Source organism: Squalius cephalus (genome assembly GCF_949319135.1).
Source record: "Squalius cephalus genome assembly, chromosome: 15".
Lineage (NCBI taxonomy): Eukaryota > Metazoa > Chordata > Actinopteri > Cypriniformes > Leuciscidae > Squalius > Squalius cephalus.
The window spans coordinates 14,531,799-14,556,584 of NC_137136.1; the positions used below are offsets into that span (position 1 = coordinate 14,531,799).

Below are 24,786 nucleotides of genomic sequence, written 5' to 3' on the forward strand. Positions count from 1 at the left end.
TGTACCCATTACTCTGCATCTCTAAAAAATGCACCATAGCGTCAGAACTTCCTGCTCTGGTGCGTCTGAGGCTTTTGTGCCCAGAATTCAGCTTTTTCTGGCCTTGTAGTTCCTGTCTTGTACTTACAGTAAACCACTTCTGTTGAACCTCTGGATCAGAGCGCTTAATGGGCCACATCTTTGGTGAACTTTTAAATTGAAAACAGGAGAAAAAGGTTATATCAAGGAAGTGTGCTATGGAATTGTTGCTCTTTCAAGAACATGCAATCATACTGTTTATTTTTATTTAAAACTTTTTTTTTTTATTTAATCTCATTTTATTAACCAGTGTCTTTCTGCTGACCTTTGACGATCCAATTCAACCGTACTAATAAACAAAATTTACTTTAGATAAACATCACATTTGTGTTTATTTTTCTTTGATTTTTATTGCTGAAGTAAGTGTTGAGCTTTTCCTACATCCTATTTTTTGCGATTCAGAATGGCAGCACAGCTGAAAGGTTTGTTTTATACTTTTTTTTTAATTACTTTTTTTTTTTTTTTTTAAATAAGTCCATAAGGAACATTTGCTGAATTTGCTGTCCAAAATCAGAGGAGTGGTAAACAGATTAATTGTTCAGAAGACAAAAAAACTCTGCTTCCATTGCATTTCCATGTCTGTCTCATTGATTTAAACTCACATTGGATCAGTAAATTTCCTCTACATCAGAGTGCGCTCTATTAGGTAACATTACACATCAGAGATCAGGGTCTTTCTTTAGGGATGTAGTCTGTAATTTCACATCTGGTTGGTTGTAAAAGATTTCATGTAAACAGAGAAGAGTAACAATTAGATACTTAAATGACCCCTTATTTTGCACAGACATCACCGTAAACATCCTGTTGTTAAAATAACTTAAAGTCAATGATATGTTATCATGTTAAACTGATGTAATCAACTCATTACCTTCCACTTCATTTAAACTGTGCCTGGAGTCCTACATGAAAATAGTTTTTGTAGTGTTGCTAAAACTTATTTGAATATTTGTATATGGGTTTTTAAAGAAATCAATGAGATATTTCAAATTTGTTAATCACTGGACCACTGTTATGTCTACTTGCTTTTCTGGCTCACTCTTTGAGGCATGACTATTCAATTCATTCAGTCTTTACAAACAGTATTTCAGTGGATCTAGCAGGTGGTCTTTTATTTATTTATTTCGGCCTGTCTCACTTAGAAACCATCTAGCTGCTAAAAACATTCCCTTTCACTGGGCCGTTTTAACTAAACACAGTCTATATTGTGCTCTGTGTGTAGTTTAAGGGCTGCACAGAGACAGGTGCATAAAGATGACATTAGCGGAGATGGATGTACTGGTAAAAAGATGCTCATGTCTAGAAAAGGATAGTCAGTCTGTTCGATGACTCGTCAGAATTCAAAGCACATACAAGAGCTTCCAAAGACTCCATAGATCTGAATCATGCCAGCTGGACATAGCACAGGGTTGCCAAATCCTCAGTCCAGCAAGCTCTCGACTAACCTCTGATTCAGAAAGGCTTGTAAAAAAAAAAATGCAAAGGGTTAGGTTAGCCACACATAAAGCCAAATAAAACAAATAAAAATGTTATTCAGCACAAATTATAAGTTTGCAAAATCTCCTTGTGTAAAGAATAAACACACCCTCTAAAGACTATGCTGTGGGTCTGCAGTGAAAATTAGAAATGTAGGCAAGCCTTTCTGTTTTGTTCATTTCAGGCTCATGCTTTTAAAACCAGAGTTTTCAACCAGAGGGCATCAAAGAGGGATCTGTGGAGAAGATTATTAAAAATATACAATTTTCTTTAAACATTTTAAGTATTTGTTAATTGGTTTACCTGTATATAATATAACCTAATTATATTCTTATGGGAAAATTCATATTTTTCAAGTGTGCTGCTACCCTGATAGTGTTTTGTGTTTATGTGGATAACACTGTGCAATATATAGGTTTATTTATTATTATGTATGAAAATGCCAGTTTGAACTTTAATCATGTGGCTATTTGCTGTACCATATATTATAATATGGTAGTAATTTTTAAGTAGTATTACTTAAATATGCAGTTTTAAGCATATTAATATTATTAATATTAAGTTATTATAGATAGATAGATAGATAGATAGATAGATAGATAGATAGATAGATAGATAGATAGATAGATAGATAGATAGATAGATAGATAGATAACATTTTTCAATTATGGATTATATAATGTTAATGGTCTTGATGACAGTTATTTTTATTAGCATTATTATTTTGGTAACACTTTACAATAAGGTTCATTAGTTAACATTAGTTAATTACATTAGTTAACATGAACTAAGAATTAACAATATTTCTTCAGCAATTATTAATATTAATTCATCTTAATTTAAACATTTACTAATACGTTATTAAAATCAAAGGTTGTATTTGTTAACATTAGTTAATGTGCTGTGAACTAACATGAACAAACAATGAACAGCTTTATTTTTATTAACTAACATTAACAAAGATTAATACATACTGTAACAAATGTATTGCTCATTGTTAGTTCATGTTAGTTAATACATTAACCAATGAACCTTATTGTAAAGTGTTACCATTATTTTTTTTATTATTATAGTTTTTGGTGGTCCCATGGGTTTGCTGAGTCTAGGCGGTGATCTCTCCTAAAAAGTTTGAAAACCCCTTTTTTATTTCCTTAATTCAACATATTAAAAATCACTTAATTTAGTCACTTAATGCTTTTAAAATAGCTATAAAAAATTTGCAGTCAAACAGTCTGATTTCAAAAGACTCAAGACCTCAGAATGTGAATTAAAAAAATGTAGTATGTGAATTCACACAATCTGGCAACAGCAGAGGCACAAAGAACTTTCTCTCCCTCTTTCTCACTTTCTCACACAAGACAGTGTGTCATTTCCCCCTATGAATATCCATGAACTTACACTGGAACAGAATGCAGTTAAATTCAGTGACATATAGCTAAATTGCTGTACTGGAAATAAATGTTTGCTTCTTTCATTTCAACACAAAGACTTTATGTTGTGGTTTGTCACAGCTCCAGTTTGACTTTTATAATGCTGTTCTTTGACTTTGTTTCTATTTTCCCTCTCTCTCTCTCTCTCTCTCTCTTTCTGTGTTCGGTCTCAGATCAGCGATGTTCCTGCATATACTGCTGTGTACCATCTGCCTCTTTGTCTTGTCATCTTCGGCCGTCCTACGTCCTGCAGCAGGTTTGTCTCACCTCTACTGTTCAAGACACAGGATATGATCAATGATAAACAACAGTGCAGGTCAAAGATAGCTCTTAGAGTCAAACATTCACACTATGATACCAGTTACAGAGTGTGTTATTGCACTTGTATTGCCTTCCAGCAATGTAAAGCCTGTAAATGCACAGTAAAATGTAATTATAAGCTTTGGTCATACTTTATATTTGGTGTCTTTAACTACTATGTACTTACATTAAAACATGTTTGATACAATGTAAGGGGTTAACAGTTTAGGACCCAAGGACCAGATGTTTGAAAGAAGACCCGGAGTCAGAATTATAATAAATTGAAGAAAAGTTTTACTGAAGATAGTTTGCAGTTTCATCAGCATAAGTCAGCTTCAAGACTCACACAGGAGTTTGTAGGCCGCCCCGCTTACAGTTACAAAGATCACAACAGTTATACCATTTCCAAGGTCTAAGCTACGTCATTGCTTACAGGTTGAATGATTCTCATTGGCTAAGAAATAGATAAACATTGTAATTTTCCACACATATACAGATAGACTGAAGCCAATCTCCATTGATTATGCAGCTGACACTCGGACCCTGAAGTCAGGCACGTCGTGACCTTCCAGGTTGCAGATTTGGGTTGCTGGGTGCCAGCATGTCCCGAACAACAACTCAGTCAATCTCCAATAATGCCAGTGGTTCCTTAACCTGTAACCAAGAAGACTAACACACACACACCGACACGGTTCCAAGGTTGGATTTGGCCAGGCTCTAACTATAAACAGGAGTCCTGTCTCAAAACATCAAGATAACGAGCTCTTTCTCTCAAGGATAGGACACTTTAGTCTAAATGGAAAATATAGGCTTTAACTGAGAAATGGTCCCTTAAACTATAGATTTTAATGACCCCTATTTGTTTTAACACGTTGAAGACCTTTCTCAAACACAAAACATTTCCCTATTTCATTTCTTGAAGCCGGTCTAAATGAGCAAGCACTGTTACTGCATTCAGATTATATCAAATACTGACATTAAAGAATACATGAAAAGAACATTTCAGTGATCACACTGGTAACTTCTATAACAAAGTAAAATCTCCAGAGAGGTCATTAAACTCATTTGATATTTAGAAGGAAAAATATTGATTAATACCTTGATTATAATCACTCATTACATATACATTGAAGCAGCAGTGGATTCCAATCCACCCCCTTCAGTACTTATTGTGTTCATGTTGTATTGCAAAACTCGGTAACACTTTATTTTACAGTGTCCTTGTTTCATATGTTACTTACTGTAGTAATAACAGTAATTTATAAAAACCTTATTCATAACCCTACCCTATAGTAAGCAAGTACATATTGTTTAATTAATATTACTCAGTCCTTAAATGTATAATTACACTGTAACATGGACACCTTAAAATAAAGTTGAACCCAGAACTCTTTTGCTGCTTTTGAGGTGGGATATGGGTAAAGTTAAAAGAACATGTTTTGTGATCTAGTTAGGTGTAAAGGTGGGGTAAGGGTGGGGTAAGGGGAGTGTAATTATAGATGTAATTACCGAAATTGATTACAGCTGTAATTACATGCAGGTATTTTTTTTTCTATATAAGTACAATGTAAAAACTTGTATACATAATAAGTGCATTGTTGCATTGTCAAATGATAAATTTAAATATTAGTAGTTAAAGACACTAATGTAAAGTGGGACCCAAGCTTTAATTATTGAATATGGAAATCCAATTCAGTTTAGTATTAAACTGTCAATTCTTTATTACCTCAAACATTCATGTCTTTTCCTCAGATGAGAACACATTCTTACAAGTGGCCATTCCTGATAGCCCAGTGTCTGCCATTTTGGGGGGCTCCCTGACTCTGCCCTGCCTGGTGAGTCTCTCCCGGTCCTTGTCTTTGGGTCGGCATGCCGTACTGACCCAGTCACGAGTCAAATGGAGCTTTCTTTCATCAAACAGAGAGACAGAGATCCTAGTGGCCCGTGGTGAGCGGGTAAAGGTGAGTGAGTTGTATAAAGGCAGGGCTTCACTGCTGAATTATGCTGCCTCTTCAGCTGATCTTACCCTCAGACTGGATGGGCTGATGCAAAATGATACAGGCTTCTACCGCTGTGAAGTCCAGCACGGCTTGGAGGATGCTCACGACCAGGCCCAAGTCAAAGTAAAAGGTGATTATTATTTTAAAGTCTCTGTATGTGACAAAACTTTAGATTTTGCCACATATTGTCATGATAATAATCAGTGGTGGTTTGAAGTAGTTCATAAGCTTGTGATAGAAATTCCTGCTTAATTGTATTAACCCTTGTGCATCAATTTAAAAAAGTTACTCATAGGTCCAAAGAGGACAAAAATGTCCATGTCAAAAAACGGTCATAAAAAGTTGAAGCTTGGGAGCACAGACTTAACTTTGGTATCATTTTAAAGAATACCCTTGGCAGATTATTGCTGAAGTTAAATTTTTTTTATAAGTAAATCCAAAAAAAAGTTATATAGGTTTAAGTTTATGACAATTATTTATGAATATTATTTTATATAAAATATATATTTTATTAAACAAGTTGAACTCTAAAACGGCTAGAAAATCAAAGCCATAAATCTAAATAAGTTGTGTTCCAAATTTGAGGTTGATATCTCAAAAAATGAGCTTTCAGTAAGATTTTGTTTGGGCGCAGTACCAGACTTTCCCCATTGGATCCCAGCAAAACTCCTCTGGTCACACAGTGATTGGCTTTGTTATATGCAGTTGAGTTTTTCTCTATCAATACTACAAACACACACATGCACACAAACAAAAATTTTTTATATAACACACATACCAACCACACTCTGACATCCATACCAACACACCCACACAATTATCATTGCATAATTTATCCAACTGGCTCTATAATAGCTCAAAATTCATGCAGTTAACAGTAACAAAAAAACAAAAACTTACTCATAGGTCCAAAAGGGACAAAAATGTCCAAGTCAAAAAACTCTCATAAAAATGTTATGCTTGGGAGCAAATACTTAAGTTTGGTCTCATTTTAAAGAAGACCCTTGGCAGATTGTTGTTGAAGTGAAAAAAGTGAAAAACGTGCAACCAAATTTTTTTTATAGAAGTTTAAGTTTATGAAAAATATTTATGAACATTATAATCAATATTTTATATAAAATATATATAAGTATTTTGTGTAACTAGTGCAACATTTTTTTTTTAAATTAAATGGGGGTGAAATAGTAAAATTACAATAAAAATAGACACCTGTGCCAAAATTAATGCAGTTAACATAAAAAAAAATAAAAAAACTTACTCATAGGTCCAAAAGGGACAAAAATGTCCAAGTCAAAAAACTCTCATAAAAATGTTATGCTTGGGAGCAAATACTTAAGTTTGGTCTCATTTTAAAGAAGACCCTTGGCAGATTGTTGTTGAAGTGAAAAAATTGAAAAAAAGTGCAACCAAAAAAATGTTATAGAAGTTTAAGTTTATGAAAAATATTTATGAACATTATAATCAATATTTTATATAAAATATATATTTTATGAAACATTTGGAACTCTAAAACTGATATAAATTCAAAGCCATAAATCTAAACAGGTTGTGTTCCAAATTTGAGGATGATATCTCAAAAAATGAGCTTTCAGTAAGATTTTGTTTGGGCGCAGTACCAGACTTTCCCCATTGGATGCCAGCAAAACTCCACTGGTGAACACAGTGATTGGGTTTTCGATTTGCAGTTGAGTTTTTCTCTCTCAAATATTACAAGCACACACATGCACACAAACACATTTTTTTTTTATAACACACATACCAACCACACTTAGACATCCATACCAACAAACCCACACAATTATCGTTGCATAATTTATCCAGTTGGCTCTATAATATGCCGAAGCAGAAAACAGGAATAAAGCGAGTATTTGCTTTATAGGCCTAACCTGAGAAAATGGCACCATCTGATAAAAAATGGTAAAAATGTCAATTTTGAAGCCTTGCCAACAGAATGAAAGCCTATTAAAAAAGATTGCATCATTTTATAGTTAAACGGCACAGGGATTAAAAAATGCAGTTTTAATGGGTTTCAATGGGGACATTTTTGTCCTTAAGGTCCTGAGAGGAAGTATTTTGTGTAACTAGTGCAAAATAGATTTTTTAAAGAAAATGATGATGAAATAGTAAAATTCCAATAAAAATACACACCCGTGCCAAATTTTATGCAGTTAGCATTAACACAGGCAAAGTGATCAAAAAAACAAAACTGAAAAAGCCAAAAATGTCCTCAAGGATGCACAAGGGTTAAATAAATGTATATAAAACACATATAAATACATACAAATACATGTAAAAGAACTTCAAATGCAGCCTTGGTGGACATAAGAGACTTCTGTAGTATATTTTATTTTAAACATACGTATAATATATAGTTTAAAATAAAAATTTGATTCAAAATACAGAAAAAAATGTTATATATATATATATATATATATATATATATATATATATATTTTTTTTTTTTTTTAACACAGCAGCCATTACTCCAGTCTTCATTATCACGTGATCCTTCAGAAATCATTCTTATATGCTGATTTGATGATTAAGAAAAAATCTATATTATTATCAATGTTGAAAACACTTGTGCTGCGCAAAATTGTTACAGCTAATAATAAAATACGGTGACTGGTTTCTTCAAATGCAGTGTTTTAATAAGACAGAAATGTTTCACACTAGTAAATGGCTACTAATACTTTATAACAGTTCAAAAGCTGTGATAAATGAGATCACTAATATGCTGTGTGTTCTTAGGTGTTGTTTTCCACTACCGCCACACCTCAAGTCGCTATGCTTTCACTTTTGATAAGGCCAAAGAAGCATGTGAGGACATTGGAGCTCAGATTGCTTCTCCAGAGCAGCTGGTGGCTGCGTACCACAGTGGCTATGAGCAGTGTGATGCTGGTTGGGTTTCAGATCGCTCTGTTAGGTGAGTGGCAGACACATCAAATAACCAATTATGCCACCCTGTGAGGTGTATGCTTGCACTAGATGTAAAGCAGACAAGTTTCCAGGGACTAGCAATTTGTCTATTCACACATAAAGCAAAAACTAAAATAAAAAAAATAAAACATTTAATATTTGGAGTAGATATATGAGGTATATGCTTTTGCTAAAGCAAGCAACTCAAAATATTTTAACCTATTTTTTAAATAATCATGTTTAACAGCAGAAGTCTGTGTGAAAAACTATATATTACCTATAATAATTCTGCAAAGAAATCTCAATGATTCATGACAAGCAAATCGCAGCAATGGAATTCTTTAGGTCTGCCCACTCCCATGAAGCACTGTGAATTTTTTTTCTTCAAATCAAAGTTTGTAATGTTGAAGAAAAAAAAATCCTATTGGAAAGATTATTGGGAAAAATACTTCTGGAGCCAAGGCTGCTGAAAAGGTGGGCAGACACTAACCAGTGCAACATTGTCCTGCCACAGTGTTTACGATATAAAACAGTAAAATTATTTTTGGTAACAACAAGATTAAGCTTTTTTACTAATGACAAAAATATATGCATATTTAAAGTCCATTAAAATGTTTTTCTTGTCTTAGATACCCAATCCAAATGCCCCGTGAAGGCTGTTTTGGAGACATGGATGGATTACCAGGCGTTCGAAACTATGGCATGATGGAAAATGATGAACTCTTTGACGTGTATTGCTATGTTGAGAACATTCATGGTAAACCAATCCCAAAACATTGCTAATATTCACTTTTACAAACAATGCTAACTATGCTTTAAATTAGCTCTTGATATTGGCAAGAAGTCCCAATTCAAAGAATGCACCCTGTTTACAATGACTTTTGAAAGCAAAAATGTTTTTCAAAAAGTTTGTTCATTCATTGATGTAACTGTTTTTAGGGGAGGTTTTTCATGGGTCGACCCCACAGCGTTTCAGCTTGTCAGAAGCTAAGACATACTGTGAACAGCAGGGAGCTCAGCTAGCCACCACTGGCCAGCTGTATGCCGCATGGAATGATGGTCTGAATCACTGCAGTCCTGGCTGGCTTGCTGATGGAAGTGTTCGCTACCCCATTGTGACCCCTCGTGAACGGTGTGGGGGCTCTGAACCTGGTGTCAAGACAGTCTATCGATTTAGCAATCAAACAGGATTCCCGGAACCACATACTCCCCATGATGCCTACTGCTTCAGAGGTATTGACTGATGGGTTTGAATCTGGGACCCCCCCAGGGGGTGCTAGAGGGTCTGAAAAAAATTTGAGGGAAATAAATGCATTTTTAGGGCTGCACATAGAGTTGCCACTGTTCTGTATAATACAGAATCATCCCGTATCTAAGGCATCAAATAAGCGTTCCATATGAAAGCCCTACGGAACGCAGTTTGTACCAAATATGCAGGCATACGCTAGAGTCTAGACCATACGAATAACAAACTCTAATTTGAGCAATAATCATTCTTTTGGGACAAATCGTTGTTTGATTTGTGTAACTGTGACATTAAAATTAAAATTCAAAAATAAAACTATTTGTGAAAAAAAATAATAAAAAGTAAATGTTTTCTTGATAATATTTGAACAATTTCCTAGTACAATGACCATGTAAAAGCTAGCTATTTAATTTTGTTGTCACATTTATAACAGTTCAAAAGCTGTGATATATGAGAGCACTAATATGCATTGTGTGTTCTTAAATATATTTTCTCACACAGTATGAATGGATTTTTTTATATATATGAAAATATAACAACTGCTTTTATATTTTAGGAAATTAGTCCCTCCCACTGATATCATAATGTTTGGGGGTTCTTGGTATCAAAAAGTTGGAAACCCCTGACCTAAATTATTAAGCATAATCAATCACCATACAATCATAATGCTTGGATAAATGTATCTATTCTACTCTTCCTCTGCAGCTAACAGCAACTCTCAGACAGTCCCACCTATAGATTATATGGCAACAGAGCCAGAGGACCCAGAACAGCATATTGTGACTTTAACAGATCCCCAAAAGGAGTACAGCATGGATCAGGTCACTCAACAGTCCGAAAATGAAGCTCAGGGGGCTGTTGAGTCCTTCTCCGTCTACAGCACACAGACTACTTCAGAACCTGAGGAACACAACCACACCCCAAGCTCTCAGGAAGATGTCACTGCTAGCACCAGAAGAGACATCACCACCCCAGCCAGCACAGACAGATATCTTGAGTCCACTGAGGTCACCTGGCAAAAAGTTGAGTCTGTTCCAGAGATTTACATGGATCCAAAACACACTAATGTCATGCAAGAAGGAGAACCAGAAATAAAAGCTTCCGCAATTGATGGTGTTAAGAGCAGCAATCATAGACACTACCAACCTATGCCAGAGACCAACTTTGAGCCAGGAGAGCCCATTGACTTCATCCCACTTACAGAGGCTCAGCCTGAGACAACAGAGGCACCGTCCTCTCAACCGAAGGAGATAGATGGGTCCAAACACTTCCAGCCCATGCCTGACACCAGCGTAGAGAATGAGGATGAAGATCATGTGACTATCGAGATCTCTACGACTACTAAGGGCACTACAATGGAATATGTCTCAAGCAATGACACCACAACGTACAATGCTCCAGTCCAGTCGGGTCCCTCAACATATCTTCCTGAAGGTGCTACAGTCGAGGAAAATGCAGGAAATATCACAGAAGCTCCAGAGTCAGATGAAGAACGAGGTCTTTTTACACACACAACTCAGTCCACCTCAATAAGAACATCCACCACTGAAGATTGGTTGGATGGTTCCGGTGAGGATTTGTCCTTGTTATCCACAGAAAAGGCAGAACATTTGGTCACCCCACATATATCAGAGACATATGGAGCATCGACAACTGAGACTGAGACGGAGAGCTTCTCATTAACACATATGAGCAATATTAGCACAAGTAAGTAAAAAGAAACAAAATATTCACTGAGTGTATCAGCAAATTATATTTATTGTGTCCAAAAATATACCAAAATCAGGGTTGTGTGCCATTCAGAACTGAATTGAAAATGCCTTTAAAATTGTTTTTATTTATTCATTCATTCTTTAAATCATGTTTGGAAAGTTTTTGGAAAAAGCTTTAAACTCTGATGGTAGAGGCCTTATGGACAAAACTTCCCTTGCGTCCTGTAACAAAGCCTTCCCTCGCGGGTCAAAATGACCCGAAGCCCTAAAATTATACTTCTTTTTTTTTTGTCCAGAAAGCTTATTTAACTTCATTTTGATCATATTTTTTCAATTTTTTTATTGCAAATTTTTGGGAGATTTTTATTTTAAATTTTTATTTGATTTACCTTTAAATGACTAGATTTGATCAATAAATAATAAATACATAGTAATTTAGTAATTTAAGCACATTCCTCAAATTCTTTCAACTTAAATTCAAAATAACTCACAATTTCAAGCATAAACCTTTTAATTCAGCTCAAAATATATGACATTGGTTGTCTTTGCCGACCTCTTGTGGAAAAATAATAATATAACATGATCTGTCATGACTCTAGCCACTAGATGGCCTTATAGCTCTATATGGAGCAAATGAGCTGTTCCGCTGGCTACAGTCAGTTTTTCTTCAGTATGCATTTAGATACACATGTAGACATTATAATATCATTTTTTTGGCAAAGCAGCATTTTGAATTTTGAATTTTGAGCATTTTTAGGTTTTTCTTTGTGTACTGAAGCATTCCTCTCATTCCATTTATTCCTATGGGGGTCAAATTGACCCACGAGGGAAGAATTTGTTACTTTTTTAAATTTCAACCTCAAAAGGTCTCCAATAAACACTCAATTTATACTTTTTTTAAATTTATTCTTGAGGGAAGGATGTTAAACTGGATGGATGGATGGATGGATGGATGGATTGATTTCCATGTCTTGATCATGGTAATAAATGACATTAAAATTCTTTGATTTTGTTCACTGTCAGCTTTTAAACCCATTCATGAAAACAGTTCTGCAGACCATCACAATACTGAGGAGAGCTCAGCTGTTCCTGTGTCTCTTGGTGTCTCAGATGATGATGATGATGTCAGTGATTATTCGACTGTGAGCACAACATTGAAGGAAACCGAGTCGTCTGAAGGTTCTGGCGATCATGATGATGTCCTGCCAGTCACACTGCTGACCACCCCTATGCCTTATCTGTTTGGCACATCAACCACACATGGGCCTGCACAAGTAGAAATCAGTTCTTCACAGGAAATGGAAGTAGTCCTCCCTGAAAGCACCACTCCATCTGGCCTTGGGATTGTGGAAGAAGAACTGGAGAAGGTGGAGCAGGAAGGGCTTGGAGAAGCACCTAATCACCTAATCACCACATCCACTGAGCTTAATAATTCTACTATATCTTTCAACAATGAAGACAGCGATGAGGATGAGCCCTCTGGAGAAGGAGAACCTCCAGGAAACTGGTCTTCAGTTACTAATCTTCCATACTCAAAAGTGACCACAATCACTCCCTCTAACCTGACAGATATGCAGGAGCATAATGAAACCAATAGTGATAATGAAGATAATCAGGACAGCACTGTGGGACCCACAACAAGTCTGGAGGTTACATTTCTTCCTCATGGGACCCAAAGTCCTATCTGGCAGTCTGTGGCCTCTTCCACAAACCCAGGAGAGTTCAGAGCAGATGTTGAATTCAGTGGAGAAGCTGCACTTACCACAGACATCAAAGCCTTAGGTGAATCTGACTCCACCAATGCTCCCATCGATGAGCACATAGAGCAAACCCAGAAACCATCCACTACGACAACTGACATTGAAGATGATGATGACGATAATGATTCTGAACTCATGACTAAAGCAAACACAGACAATACGGAAGATAAGACTGTTAAAACCACACCTGAGTCTGCCACTCTACCTGCCAGCCCTACACAGAAAGTGTTGGATAGGACAGGCTACATTTCAGGTAAACACATTGTACTACTGCATGTGGGTCAAAAATATCTTCTAAAGTTCTCCATTCATTTACCATGGGGGGGATGTGGGCATTTGAAGAGAGAAAAAAAAAACTTGCCTAAAAGTATTTCTAAAAGTAAAATTAGTGTTATTTAATGATAAATAAAATATTAAACTAGGCCTCTTAAACCAGTGTTATTATATTATAGTGTTTATTAATATTTTGAATGATCTTTTATTTTTATATTTAGTTCCAGCTTTAGTAATTTTGTTATGTGCTTTTGCCATTTAAAAAAAAATGCAAGTCATTTTTTTTATTTAAAAAATAATATTCAGTTTTATTTTATTATTATTTCATTTTATCATTTTAGTACTTCATCTTATTTAATTTGTAATAGCAACATTTTATTTTTCTCCATCTAATTTTTATATTTTATTTTGGCTTTATTTTAATTAACGATTCAAATAATAATTTTTAATATAGTCAAAATTTTTACTAAATAACAAATAAACCAGATGGGAGTGATAGCACCGTTTATTGGTTGTTTAAATCACTTGAGCTATCCATAATGTCTCCAAAGGGTGCGCTGTTTATCCTCCAAACATTGTTAGATACAGTACATCTAAATACCTGGAAACTTGATAACTGTCATGCACTAATCTGTAACAACTGATTAGCGCGTCTATCAAAGACTACAGTGCAGACAGATAGAGAGAATTTATCAGAAGCGTGTAACCCCCATCACAACAAATAGTTTCAGTGGTGCATGAAGGAGGAGTTTAGTGGGGCCATGATGACTAGAAACTGATAAGTTACAGAACAATCAGAAAGAAAAGGCAATGGATTCGGTTCTGCTATGGCATGTTTTAGATAAATACAGATTAACAGAACCAATCAGAAATCCAGTTTTAGCATGTTTTTTGAGTTGTGGTCCACAAGTTGTGTGCCATACGTTCTCAAAATGGCTTTTACTGCATAGTAACGGCACCTTGTGGTTATAATCATACATGATATTATATCCTTCACTTATGTGCAATATTTTATTAGTCAGCTATAAATTATGAATGGCCTTTTAGATGCATGTTTGGAGAACCCATGTAAAAATGGAGGGACTTGTGTGGACAGTGGAGCAGGTCGTAGATGTCTCTGTCTACCCACCTATGGAGGAGACTTCTGCGAGACAGGTGAGTTACCTGCATGCCTCATTATACTTTTACATTGTAAAAAAATGAGCAATTGTAGGATTTATTTATTTATTTATTTTTTAACACAACTGCCTTAACTGCTTAATGCACTTAATGTTGTCCTCTCTCTTCCAAAAAAGATCTAGAGCACTGTGAACCAGGATGGGAAAAGTTCCAAGGGTTTTGTTACAAACATTTCACCAAACGGCAGAAATGGGAGGTAGCAGAGCAGCACTGTCGCATGTGCGGAGGTCACCTGGTCTCTGTTATGTCACCTGAGGAACAGGAGTTTATCAATGGTATGTCTGAACAGCTGTTCGTAGAGGTGGCGGCCCCTTCTGCTGATCCTATCAGTTTGACTTCTTATCATATGATGTTAAAAATTTAAACTTTTCCATCAAGTTAAAATTTTTAACATCATATGATAGGAAGTCAAACTGATAGGATCAACAGAAGGGGCCACCTCCTGATTTGAACCCGATGGAATGTGTTTAAGCAGGTGTCATTTTCAGGTTGTAGATGTTGTCAGTCTTCACAAGTGGTGTTGATTTTTCAGTAACTCTTTCTGTGATGAGTCAATCATCATTCGTTCTACCAGTGGCGCAATAGTGAGTGATGAGTCAATCATCATTTGTTCTACCAATTTGTTCAAAAACACTGATTCAATCAGCAATAAACAAAGCGAAGTCTCTATTATAAGTAAGTCGTTGAATTTTTTACTCAGCCAATTTGTTAAAAAAAACACTGATTTATAGCCTAGAAATCTAGACGCACCCTAGCGGCAGCAAAATTTATTTTGCAGCCAGGGTAGTCTAGCAACTCTCCGTTGACTTTCGGAGCTGTAAAAACCTAAATTGGGTCAGGCCAATCACATCGTGTATAGAGTAGGCGGGGCGGACTTAAAGGAGAACTCCGGTCAATTTTAACATTGAGCTCATTTTTTTGTAAATTTGGAGTGCTGTCAGTACAGAGAACAACGACAAAAATCGGTGTTGCCTACACCATGTTATCCTCTTTTTAAAATTTGCACCCTGTTGACTTCAATGGGGCAAGTTTTAAACCTGCTTTTAGCCTCTTAACATCCTTGATGTGTCATTACAAGTGCCCAGCCACGTGAGTGATTCCTTCAGAGTCAACACGCGGTGAATCTGACTGCAGTAGATGTGCAAGATATGAATAAAAATGATGTTATTTCAGCCAGCGCACATACCTGTATTTACATCCTGTTTGCGGTTGAAGTCCACAGTAATCAATTGTCGAGTTCACGCGCATAGGTTTAGTACGTACGATCATGCGCCCGAACTCGACAATCGATTACTGTGGACTTCAACCGCAAACAGGATGTAAATACAGGTATGTGCGCTGGCTGAAATAACATCATTTTTATTCATATCTTGCACATCTACTGCAGTCAGATTCACCGCGTGTTGAACACCGCAGCACTTCAAATTTACAAAAAAATGAGCTCAATGTTAAAATTGACCGGAGTTTATCCTTTAACATAATGACGACAGAGTTGCGACGGTTCCCTGCTACTTGAAAACAAAGAAGAGTTGCTGCTGCTGGCGAACAGTCTTTCGAATCGGCTTTGGCCGCGACTCTGGAGGACTTGGAGTTAAGTTTTTCTTTGAGAAAAGAGCAAAGAACGGCACTTAAGTCATTCTTGAAAAAGGAAGATGTGTTCGTAGTTTTGCCGGCCAGATTCAAAAGTTAAATCTATCAACTAACGTTAGCTCCGCTGTTGGGAAAACGCTCTGGCTGGTTGAAGCGCTGTCCTATTGCGTGCAGAGGGAATTTGAAAGACAGACGTTTATCCCGCCCCTCGGATTGAGCCGTGTCTATGGTGAGTTGCCAGACCTAACATCTTGATGTAGAGGTCTGGCTTGCCAGGCTAACTGATTTATTCAGTAACGAAACATTACAGTGTGTTTATTTGGATACTTGCACTGGATAAATCTGCTTTGGCTTCGTTTGGAGCTATTTTCATTGGAGAAGAGAAAAAATGGATTAAGCTAATGCCAATATTGTCTCTAAAATGTAAGTTAGCCTGCTTAATACTAACTTCTTGTTTACTGAACTGTTACAAAAAAATATATATCTTCCACGACCATATGACTGAATCAGAAAAGCAGCACTCTTGCCTGAGTGATATTGCTTAAATAAAGAGTCAAAAAGAGGTGTGTCAAGCTGCTGAAGCGGTTTAGCTTACAGTACATAAAGGAATTCATAAAGGACCAAGTTTGTTGACATAACATTGAGGGGCCCAGCATTTTCCTCTGCATTTCTATACAATCATCAAAACGTTGAAGGGCTTTGAACGTGTCACCTTATTCATGTCAGTGAATGAGGGTTGTGTTAAAAGAGCCCATGCATTTTTGTCATATATGATGCATCCGGGTGTTAAACTGGAAATGGAGTCTGTGTTGTGTCTTACTGACAGTGTATGCTGGTTATTTGGCATTTCTTTGCTTTTCTCTTTCCTTAGATAAATACAGGGAATATCAGTGGACCGGTCTCAATGACAAGACCATCGAGGGAGATTTCCGTTGGTCAGATGGGAGCCCTCTGGTGAGCCTATTTTGGCTTTCTGTAAAAAAATTTTTTTTAAAAGACAGTGTATCTTACTAGTTGAATATTACATGCACTAGAGCTTTCCAGACTGCAACTGCAAGTTCCAATATTTAATTTTTAATATTCAATATTTAATCCTGTTTTTCCTCTCTCTTTCTCTCTCTGTCAGTTGTTTGAGAACTGGTATCGTGGACAACCAGACAGCTACTTCCTGTCAGGGGAGGATTGTGTTGTCATAGTGTGGTATGATGATGGCCGTTGGAGTGATATCCCTTGCAACTACCAGCTTTCCTACACCTGCAAGAAGGGCATTGGTGAGTACATCACCTTCTGCAGGGACGCGTTGGCCCAGAAAGAGCAAAAGATCATTGTTGTTTGTTTCTCTTTAGCAGCGTTCTGTGGTCAGCCCCCTCTTGTGCTGCACGCTAAGATGTTTGGACGTCGTCAACTTAAGTACAGGGCGAATTCACAGGTGCGCTTCTACTGTGAGCCAGGCTTCATCCAGAGACAGAATCCTGTCATTACATGTCAGAGCAACGGACAGTGGGAGGATCCTAAGATCACTTGTACACCAGGTGAAAATTTGTTTTATATTATATTATATTATATTATATTATATTATATTATATTATATTATATTATATTATACATGCCTAAGCATCACTGGTGTTGCAAAACTAAAGGATTGAGCCATTGAATCCCAAAATTTTTCGTGCCGTGTTTATTTCAAGTCATCTTCATTTATATAGTACATTTCATGTATTTTGTTTACAGTGGGACCAGCATACTTAAATGGAGAACTGGTAACATGGCCCACAGGTCAGAACAAGGAAATAGTCATAGAAGACACCGCAACAAAAACAACACCTGCATATAAGGATATAAAATGGAACTTTTGAAACAAGCACACTGCATAGCATTTCATTATTTCTTTCATTCTCCTGTTTATTATGTTGTTCCTTCTTTTATCCTCCTTTAAGGTGTACATCGATCAACTCTACAAAATCTGTCCCACTTAACTTTTTTTTTTAAATGGTAAAATCGGATAACAGTTTAAGTACGGCAAACATCTGTAACCGAAGACTTAAGACTCATTAACGTTCTTTTTCTTCTCCATTTTTCTGTGTAGACCATGACACTGAATTACATTTTGTAATTCTAAGATAAAAGCACACTTGATAAAAAGCAACATCCAAACAAAGCTCGTAACTGTTTGACCAGGCTCCCATTTCTTTTTGTTTTTTTAATAAATTATAAGATAAACCTATGAACACATGCTGTCTAACATCAGCTGGTCTGAATTACTTTGTTTTATGTTTTTGCCCTTTAGCATCACTTATCCATTCTTAAACATTCGCAGTATCCTGTGTTTTTCCTCGATTTTCTTTGCCGACCAAGATTCAACTTGAGTTCAACAACTCATAGACTAACAGTGACCTAACTTAATAAACAGGAATATTCTGATTCGTGTCGTTGGTTTTCGAATATTCTAGAAGTGAAATACATAAAAATGTCAACTTTTTCTAAAAAAAAAAAAAAAAACAGTAAAAATTCAAAAAAGTCCTTGGGTCAGCATAGCTTTATAAAGCAGGGTAGATATGCAATCCACAAATGTTTGTGATTTCAAGACCCACGTTGAGTCTAATTATGGGAAAAAAAACATTTGGTCATTCTGCAACTTGGTGCTCAGTTATTCAGGTCTGTATTGTAGGCTACTCTGGAGGATGGCCATTTTTAGTAGACTACTAATTTAGTTTCAGAGATGCATCACTAACAAAATCATATTTTAGTTTTTGATAGCCTGATACCAGGGCATATTTCATCACTCTAGAAACTGAATGAATGAATTACATTCCAAGCAAACAGAGCAATCACAATAAAAAAGTTATTACAATAAGAAATGTGTTTATGAATTTTCTTGATTATTAGTGATTAAGAATTAAAAACTCTTTGGTTAATATTCTAACAAGCATCACTAGTTGTGAGATTTGTGAAGAATATTTTGAAAATAATATTTAATGGAAATTTGAGTTGAGATTACGGTTTGTCGCAGTTTTAAAACACCCTGCATGTGTATGTAATTTATAAATGAAACATTAGGACTGTTACCAAAAAAAAAAAAAATCTAGCAGATACAGATTTCATATTTTTGTTGGTAATTTATTAATATATAATGTATTAAAATTAATATTTTCACATCTTGCAATCTTGCTATTTTGCTCATTGACTGTTAAAATAAATAAATAAGTGAAAATCCAACCACCAGGTACCATCCGGTGTATGGTGCTACACAATATAACATTTAGGTGCTATATATTTAATACATGTTGCCACTGAAATATGCTGCACAGCTAAAAGTTAACATTTCAAACTAGCAGCTATTCAAGCATGAGTAGGCTAAAGACTTTCTGTGTCATTCCACTCTTCATTTGAAAGTGAAGTTTTCACAGAAGGATATAATATTTCCTGCTTTAAAACAAGCTTATTAAATGAACGGTTATATAACCCAGTGCTAGCTGTAAACCAGCATGCTAAGAGTATAGCTCATACATTTCCTTTCCTGCAGCTCTATACTGCAGAGAGCCTCTAGTGGGGCCCATACGTACAAATGAAGGATACGTTCTGCACCTTTTAGGGACTTCACCTTTAGGCTAGTGTGTTGCATAAGTGCAGACAGCCTGTAGCAAAAATGTACCTGGCAGCAAAATCTGGAGCAGTTACCTGTAGCAATAAGCCCCATAACGACGCAAACTTTTGCTGAGATACCCTAAGTTCCGAACCCCTGGTTCTGCAATCCCTCCGCAACGCTCCCTCGGGTTGATGATGGGGAATCGTACACTACCATCCTGCAGCCAGCCTCCATCACAGCGGTCCAGCTGCTGAAACTTCCAAGATGAGTAGATCTGACCAGTCCTCGCTAGACTGGCACCCTCCCGTCTACAGGCATGTTCAGCCTTGACAAAACTCAACTGCTCTGGAATGAAGAAAACAGAGCCTGGGAAAGCAAAAAAGTGAGTTATTTTTATTTTTACATTTTTGCATTTATAAGATGAAAACAGAAATAATAACCCCATAAGTACAAGTTCAGTGAACAACAAACTGAACTGTTTTCTAGGTGCAATTCCTATATCTGTCATTGACATTCAAGTCTCCAGTGCCATATTCAACAGTCTCATGTGGGCATAGTGAAAGCTCAAATGTCTTTCCACAGAGTAACAGACTCCTAGTCTTTCCTACAGACAAAAACAAGAGATTTGATCGGGTGTGTCTCTTTTCTTGTCTATTGGGGAAACAAACGGCAACTGTTTATAATGGCCATTTGTTTTAAACAGAAACAGTTTAAGATCTCTCCCATAAAAGACGTCCTCAAGCTGATTCAATTTACCTGAATACTGTTACAATTATTGTTTCAGGAAAGGATTACAGATCTAGACACACAGATGTTGAAAATATATATAAACACTACTGTTTAAAGGTTTGAGGTTGGTAATAAATATGTTTTCTCATCATCTGAATCCCATTCTAATTCCGATTACTGGGCAATTCTTTGACTACGGGCACTTTCATGTCCTTTGATCATATTTTATAAAAAACATTTAATTTTGAAAAATTAACACTTTCATAGTTAAATTTACAATGAAAGTACTTTAGGAACTTTTTACCGGTAGTCTACGATGATTTTTTCACCTTTTTAAACATCATTATACATGCAAATATTGCTGTTTTGTGCTTGTCCCACACCCAGACTTTTGATCTTCAATAATGAAAAAGAAGTGTAAAAAAATTATTTATCTTTTTTTTTTATTATGACTGAATAAAGTTTCAGTAAAAGAATCAAAACATAATTGAGGTATTTAAGGTCAGACAACTATTAATGTGATTTTATATACAAAATGTAGTTGTCCCACAGTATTGCCGTCATTTCCACCACAACGCTGTAATGTCCCTTTAAAAAGTTTTTTTGAAAGATTGTTTGGGTAGTTTCTATGGAGATGAACAATGACATCACAGCACATGTCTGACATGGAGGAGATTTTAAATTTCTTCAGCAACTTGGAGAAGAAAACTCAAGGTAAATGTTGCTTAAAATGAAAATATTTTTATTGTATGTCATTTCCAAACATGGCGTAACAATAAATGAGTTTGTAAATAAATTGATTTTTTAACACAAATAGATGTATTTTGCATGCATGCAATGCTAACTAGCAATTCATAGCTAATATGTAATACTAGCTTGGATTTTTTTACAAAATACTGTAGGATTATCATTTCCACCACATTACCTTCTTGGGTGGAAATGACAAAGGTGAGGTGGAAATGACATTTATGCTTACAAGGTGGAATTCTTAGATTGAGTGGCTACATATGAATATTTTATTTATTGAAATGTACAGCGCTAATGTATTTATTCAAATATATATTTGTTTAAATGCCTTTTCATCTATTTTTAAGATGCGGAGGTCAGCTGGATAAAGGTCTCACTATTTGTGGTTAAAGTTGTTTACAGTAAAACTGTAACTGTTCATCTGGTTATGGAACCAAACAGACTAATGACTAATGATTTGTTAAATGGGTTTCAAATAAATGTTTTCTGTTTTTCTACATGGACGTCCATTCATTGTCATTTCCACAACACCCAGTCATTTCCACCACCTCATAACTTTTTAAAAAATATGTACAAAATTCTAATCACTCATTAAAAAATTCTGCATAGTTTATGGGATAATGTTCCACTTAATGTAATAACACAAGTAGTTATTTTTCTGAAATGTATCTAACCAATGCAATATTATATTTCAGGTTGTGGTGGATGTAAGCTTTGTGTTTGGGCCTCATGACAATTAATTTACTTAATCCACAAATCTATGGTAATTGCAATATAGGTATAAATTGGTAAAACTATGTGTGGAAGTGGTTTTACACTGTTAAGAAATTATGTATATCATAATAATATTAAATAATAATCAAATATTTGCATGTGATGGAAATGACATTTGTTCAGTGCGGATCGGAAAATATGTCAAAAAACACCAATTTGTCTTATAATGTAAGTGCGTTCTCTTATGAATCATTAAACTAGACTAGTTATATTTAACTGTTAAACTGTGACAATTTTGATTTGAACACTTTTTTTTTTACCTCAAGTTCACAAGGCCAAAAGTGCCCGTAGTTGAAGAACCACCCTACTGCAGATTCCCTATTCACTGACCCTTAGTGGTAGAGGTGAAGCAGAAAGCATCATAGTGGGTCTGTGTTTTGTGACGAGGCCCATAACTTCGGATGCCTGATAGAAGATCCCCTCCACAAGCCGGCCGTGGGTGCAGGACTGGGTAATTGACAGTTCCGTCGCTCAGCCATCCAGCATTGCACCAGTCCAACCCTTCAGTCCAGGCTGAAAAGTAGGATCATACATGGATACATGGATACAGGTATAAGCACCAAACACATACCAGCCAACTTAAAGGGATTTAGGCACACTATTAGTTTAGGGTCCAATTCTTACTGTAACTATGACTTTTGCCCATAGCTTTTTCCTCAATCTCCTAATTATTGCTTGTTAATAATTAGTAAGGTAGTTGTTAAGTTTAGGTATTGGGTAGGATTATATGGTCATGCAGAATAAGGCATTAATATGTGCCTTATAAATACTAATAAACAGCCAATATCCCAGTAATGTGCATGCCGATAAGAAACTAGCTAATAGTGAGAATAGGACCCTAAACTAAAGTGTTACTGAAAATTCTGTCATCATTTACTCACCCTCAAGTTTCTTTGTTCTGTTGAACACAAAAGAAGATATTTTGAAGAATGTTGGCAACCAACCAGTTGCTGGTCCCCATTGACTTCCATAGTATGAAAAAAAAATGAAATGATAAGTAAATGATGACAGAATTTTTGGCTGAACTATCTTTTTAATGAAACTTTGGACAATATTGCTCAAAAGTGTACAATTGCACATAAAAGTAAACAATCAAAATGTGTAAATATTATTATTACCCCGGTAAAGCTGCTTGTAGGTGGCAAGTGTTGCATCCTGTTCAGCACAGGCCTTTTGAGCTTCAAAGAAAGTAAATCTGTACCGACCATGGTGACTCTGATAAGGAAATACAACCCCTGAAATACATGGTAAATTAATAATTATATCATAATGAATATATTCATTTATATTATTATGTAAAAAAAATATTAATGGTTAAGCATCATAAATTATCTCATATATTTTTTATTAATTATTATTATCCTAATAATAATTATAACAAAAGTTAAAAAGGAATAACGACAGCAAGACTACTACTACTAATAATAATAATCATAAATTAGTATAGTAGTAGTATTAGTCTTGTTTTATAACTTTTGTTATTATTATTATTTACTGTTGTCAAGTCAAGATTATTACCGATTGTCGCGCTGTCCTACCTTCAATCCTCAGCGTAATAATAACACTTTCATCCTCAATCCCGTTGATCAGTTCACAGCGGTAGCTGCCATCATCTTCCAGCTCCAGATCGGTCAAACGGAGGGAAACATCCCGGTCATGTGCGTGCAGGAGAGACACTCGAGGCCCCAGTGAGCCATACTGCTTATCTGCATGTCCATTGGTTATAAGCACTATGTTTTCCACTCCTTGACTAGGGGGGTCGATTTTAGTCCACTTTACTCTGTAATGCAGTGGTTTGAACCTCATCATGCAGGGCAAAACAACTGTGTGTCCACGACGAGCAGTGACCTCAGCATGTACAAGAGGTTCCATGAGGTATTTTAGCTCTTTCCCATTGTCTAGAAAAAACATTGTGTAATTTAATATTATGTTAAAATGTGTAAATATACTTTTTTATATATATATATAATTTTTTGTCTTGTAATAGCTTTCAAATCATGTTTATATTGTAATCACAAAGTCTCTAAAATTAACTGCAATACCTTGATTATAATGGTGGTATTTTGCAGAGGTACACAAGAAGAAACAGGCTGAAATCACTAGCAGAGTGAAATAGTTCATTGTGGATTCCATCATTTCCCTAAACAACATAATGATGGTTAAAGTTGTATTGATATTTGATTCAAACTGAAAGCCGTCGAGGAAAAGACAAGTCTCACCTTAGTCTTCAGCCTTCATCCTTAATTTATAAAGGACATCCAGAAAAAGTCCATGACATTAATCTTCTTTTCTTCTAGAGTCACAGATGCTCTGGCTGCAGTGGAGAAACACACAGATCAGGGTCATCTGACGAGTGTTGGATGTGTACGCAGGCTTTTTCTCTCCTCTGCTCCAGATGTTAATGAGTGTCACACAGACTCTCATTGTTCCTTTCTCTGAAAGACAGACCAGGAATGCCTGAAACAAGTAAACCTCAGATGATGGAGGCAACTTCACAATTTTGTGGTAGTCATAAAAGGCCCAGAGGTGAAAAAATAGAATTTTCCAACCCACACAGTGTTTTTGTTGATGAAGCAGAAGAATCAAGATGCTCATTTGCTGATTACGCATGATGTCTCCCAGGAACCAGTCAATGGATGTGATATTTAGACTAGAAAATGTCAATTGCATTAGATAGAAAATAGCCTTTCAAACCAAGTGGCACCTGCAATCATATGATGACAGAGCTCTTTTCTCCACCATCGTGTGTACTTTATTCCATTTACATCAACTATGAACCTGATCCACTAATGTTTGCCAACCAGAAACTGAAAGATACTTTTTTGTCTCAATTTATATATATGTATCAATATTGAGAACCATTTTTATTAATAATTTTAATTCGTTTTTTATTTTTATATTTTCTGTTTTCATTTTCTTTGGCAACTGGGTGAAATAAAATAAGTTTTTGTATATTTTAATCTTATTTCAGGTACTTTTTAAATGGTTTT

At 35.7% G+C, this 24,786-nt stretch overlaps 2 protein-coding genes across 7 annotated transcripts in view; one reads left to right on the top strand and one right to left on the bottom strand.

Annotated features, from left to right (window-relative positions):
• The window catches only part of bcan (brevican), a 22,365-nt gene extending 4,544 nt beyond the window's left edge, over window positions 1-17,821 (top strand). For 3 of the 5 annotated variants that reach the window (XM_079895591.1, XM_079895592.1, XM_079895589.1), the window contains 13 exons: window positions 3,155-3,237; window positions 5,034-5,411; window positions 8,033-8,207; window positions 8,830-8,957; window positions 9,140-9,433; window positions 10,152-11,153; window positions 12,182-13,171; window positions 14,239-14,346; window positions 14,487-14,645; window positions 16,832-16,914; window positions 17,087-17,231; window positions 17,307-17,492; window positions 17,692-17,821. In XM_079895591.1, the coding sequence (XP_079751717.1) occupies window positions 3,155-3,237; window positions 5,034-5,411; window positions 8,033-8,207; window positions 8,830-8,957; window positions 9,140-9,433; window positions 10,152-11,153; window positions 12,182-13,171; window positions 14,239-14,346; window positions 14,487-14,645; window positions 16,832-16,914; window positions 17,087-17,231; window positions 17,307-17,492; window positions 17,692-17,816 (3,856 nt within the window). In that variant the 3' untranslated portion in view covers window positions 17,817-17,821. Of the gene's footprint in view, window positions 1-3,154; window positions 3,238-5,033; window positions 5,412-8,032; window positions 8,208-8,829; window positions 8,958-9,139; window positions 9,434-10,151; window positions 11,154-12,181; window positions 13,172-14,238; window positions 14,347-14,486; window positions 14,646-16,831; window positions 16,915-17,086; window positions 17,232-17,306; window positions 17,493-17,691 lie in introns of those variants that run through there. The other 2 variants (XM_079895590.1, XM_079895593.1) reach the window with 2 other exon arrangements.
• On the bottom strand, window positions 7,917-24,231 carry hapln2 (hyaluronan and proteoglycan link protein 2). 2 transcript variants are annotated; one of them, XM_079895594.1, is made up of 7 exons: window positions 24,016-24,231; window positions 23,839-23,936; window positions 23,335-23,694; window positions 22,915-23,031; window positions 22,127-22,309; window positions 19,639-19,912; window positions 7,917-9,485 (listed from the first exon to the last, which is right to left on the bottom strand). In XM_079895594.1, the coding sequence occupies exons 2-7, from the start codon at window positions 23,930-23,932 to the stop codon at window positions 9,428-9,430; spliced, it is 1,086 nt and encodes a 361-aa protein (XP_079751720.1). In that variant the 5' UTR covers window positions 23,933-23,936; window positions 24,016-24,231; the 3' UTR covers window positions 7,917-9,427. The 2 variants fall into 2 exon arrangements, with proteins under 2 accessions (XP_079751720.1, XP_079751721.1); XM_079895595.1 differs by lacking the exon at window positions 7,917-9,485 and having other exon boundaries at window positions 18,803-19,912; window positions 24,016-24,138.
• Between the last annotated feature and the right edge of the window lie 555 nt (window positions 24,232-24,786).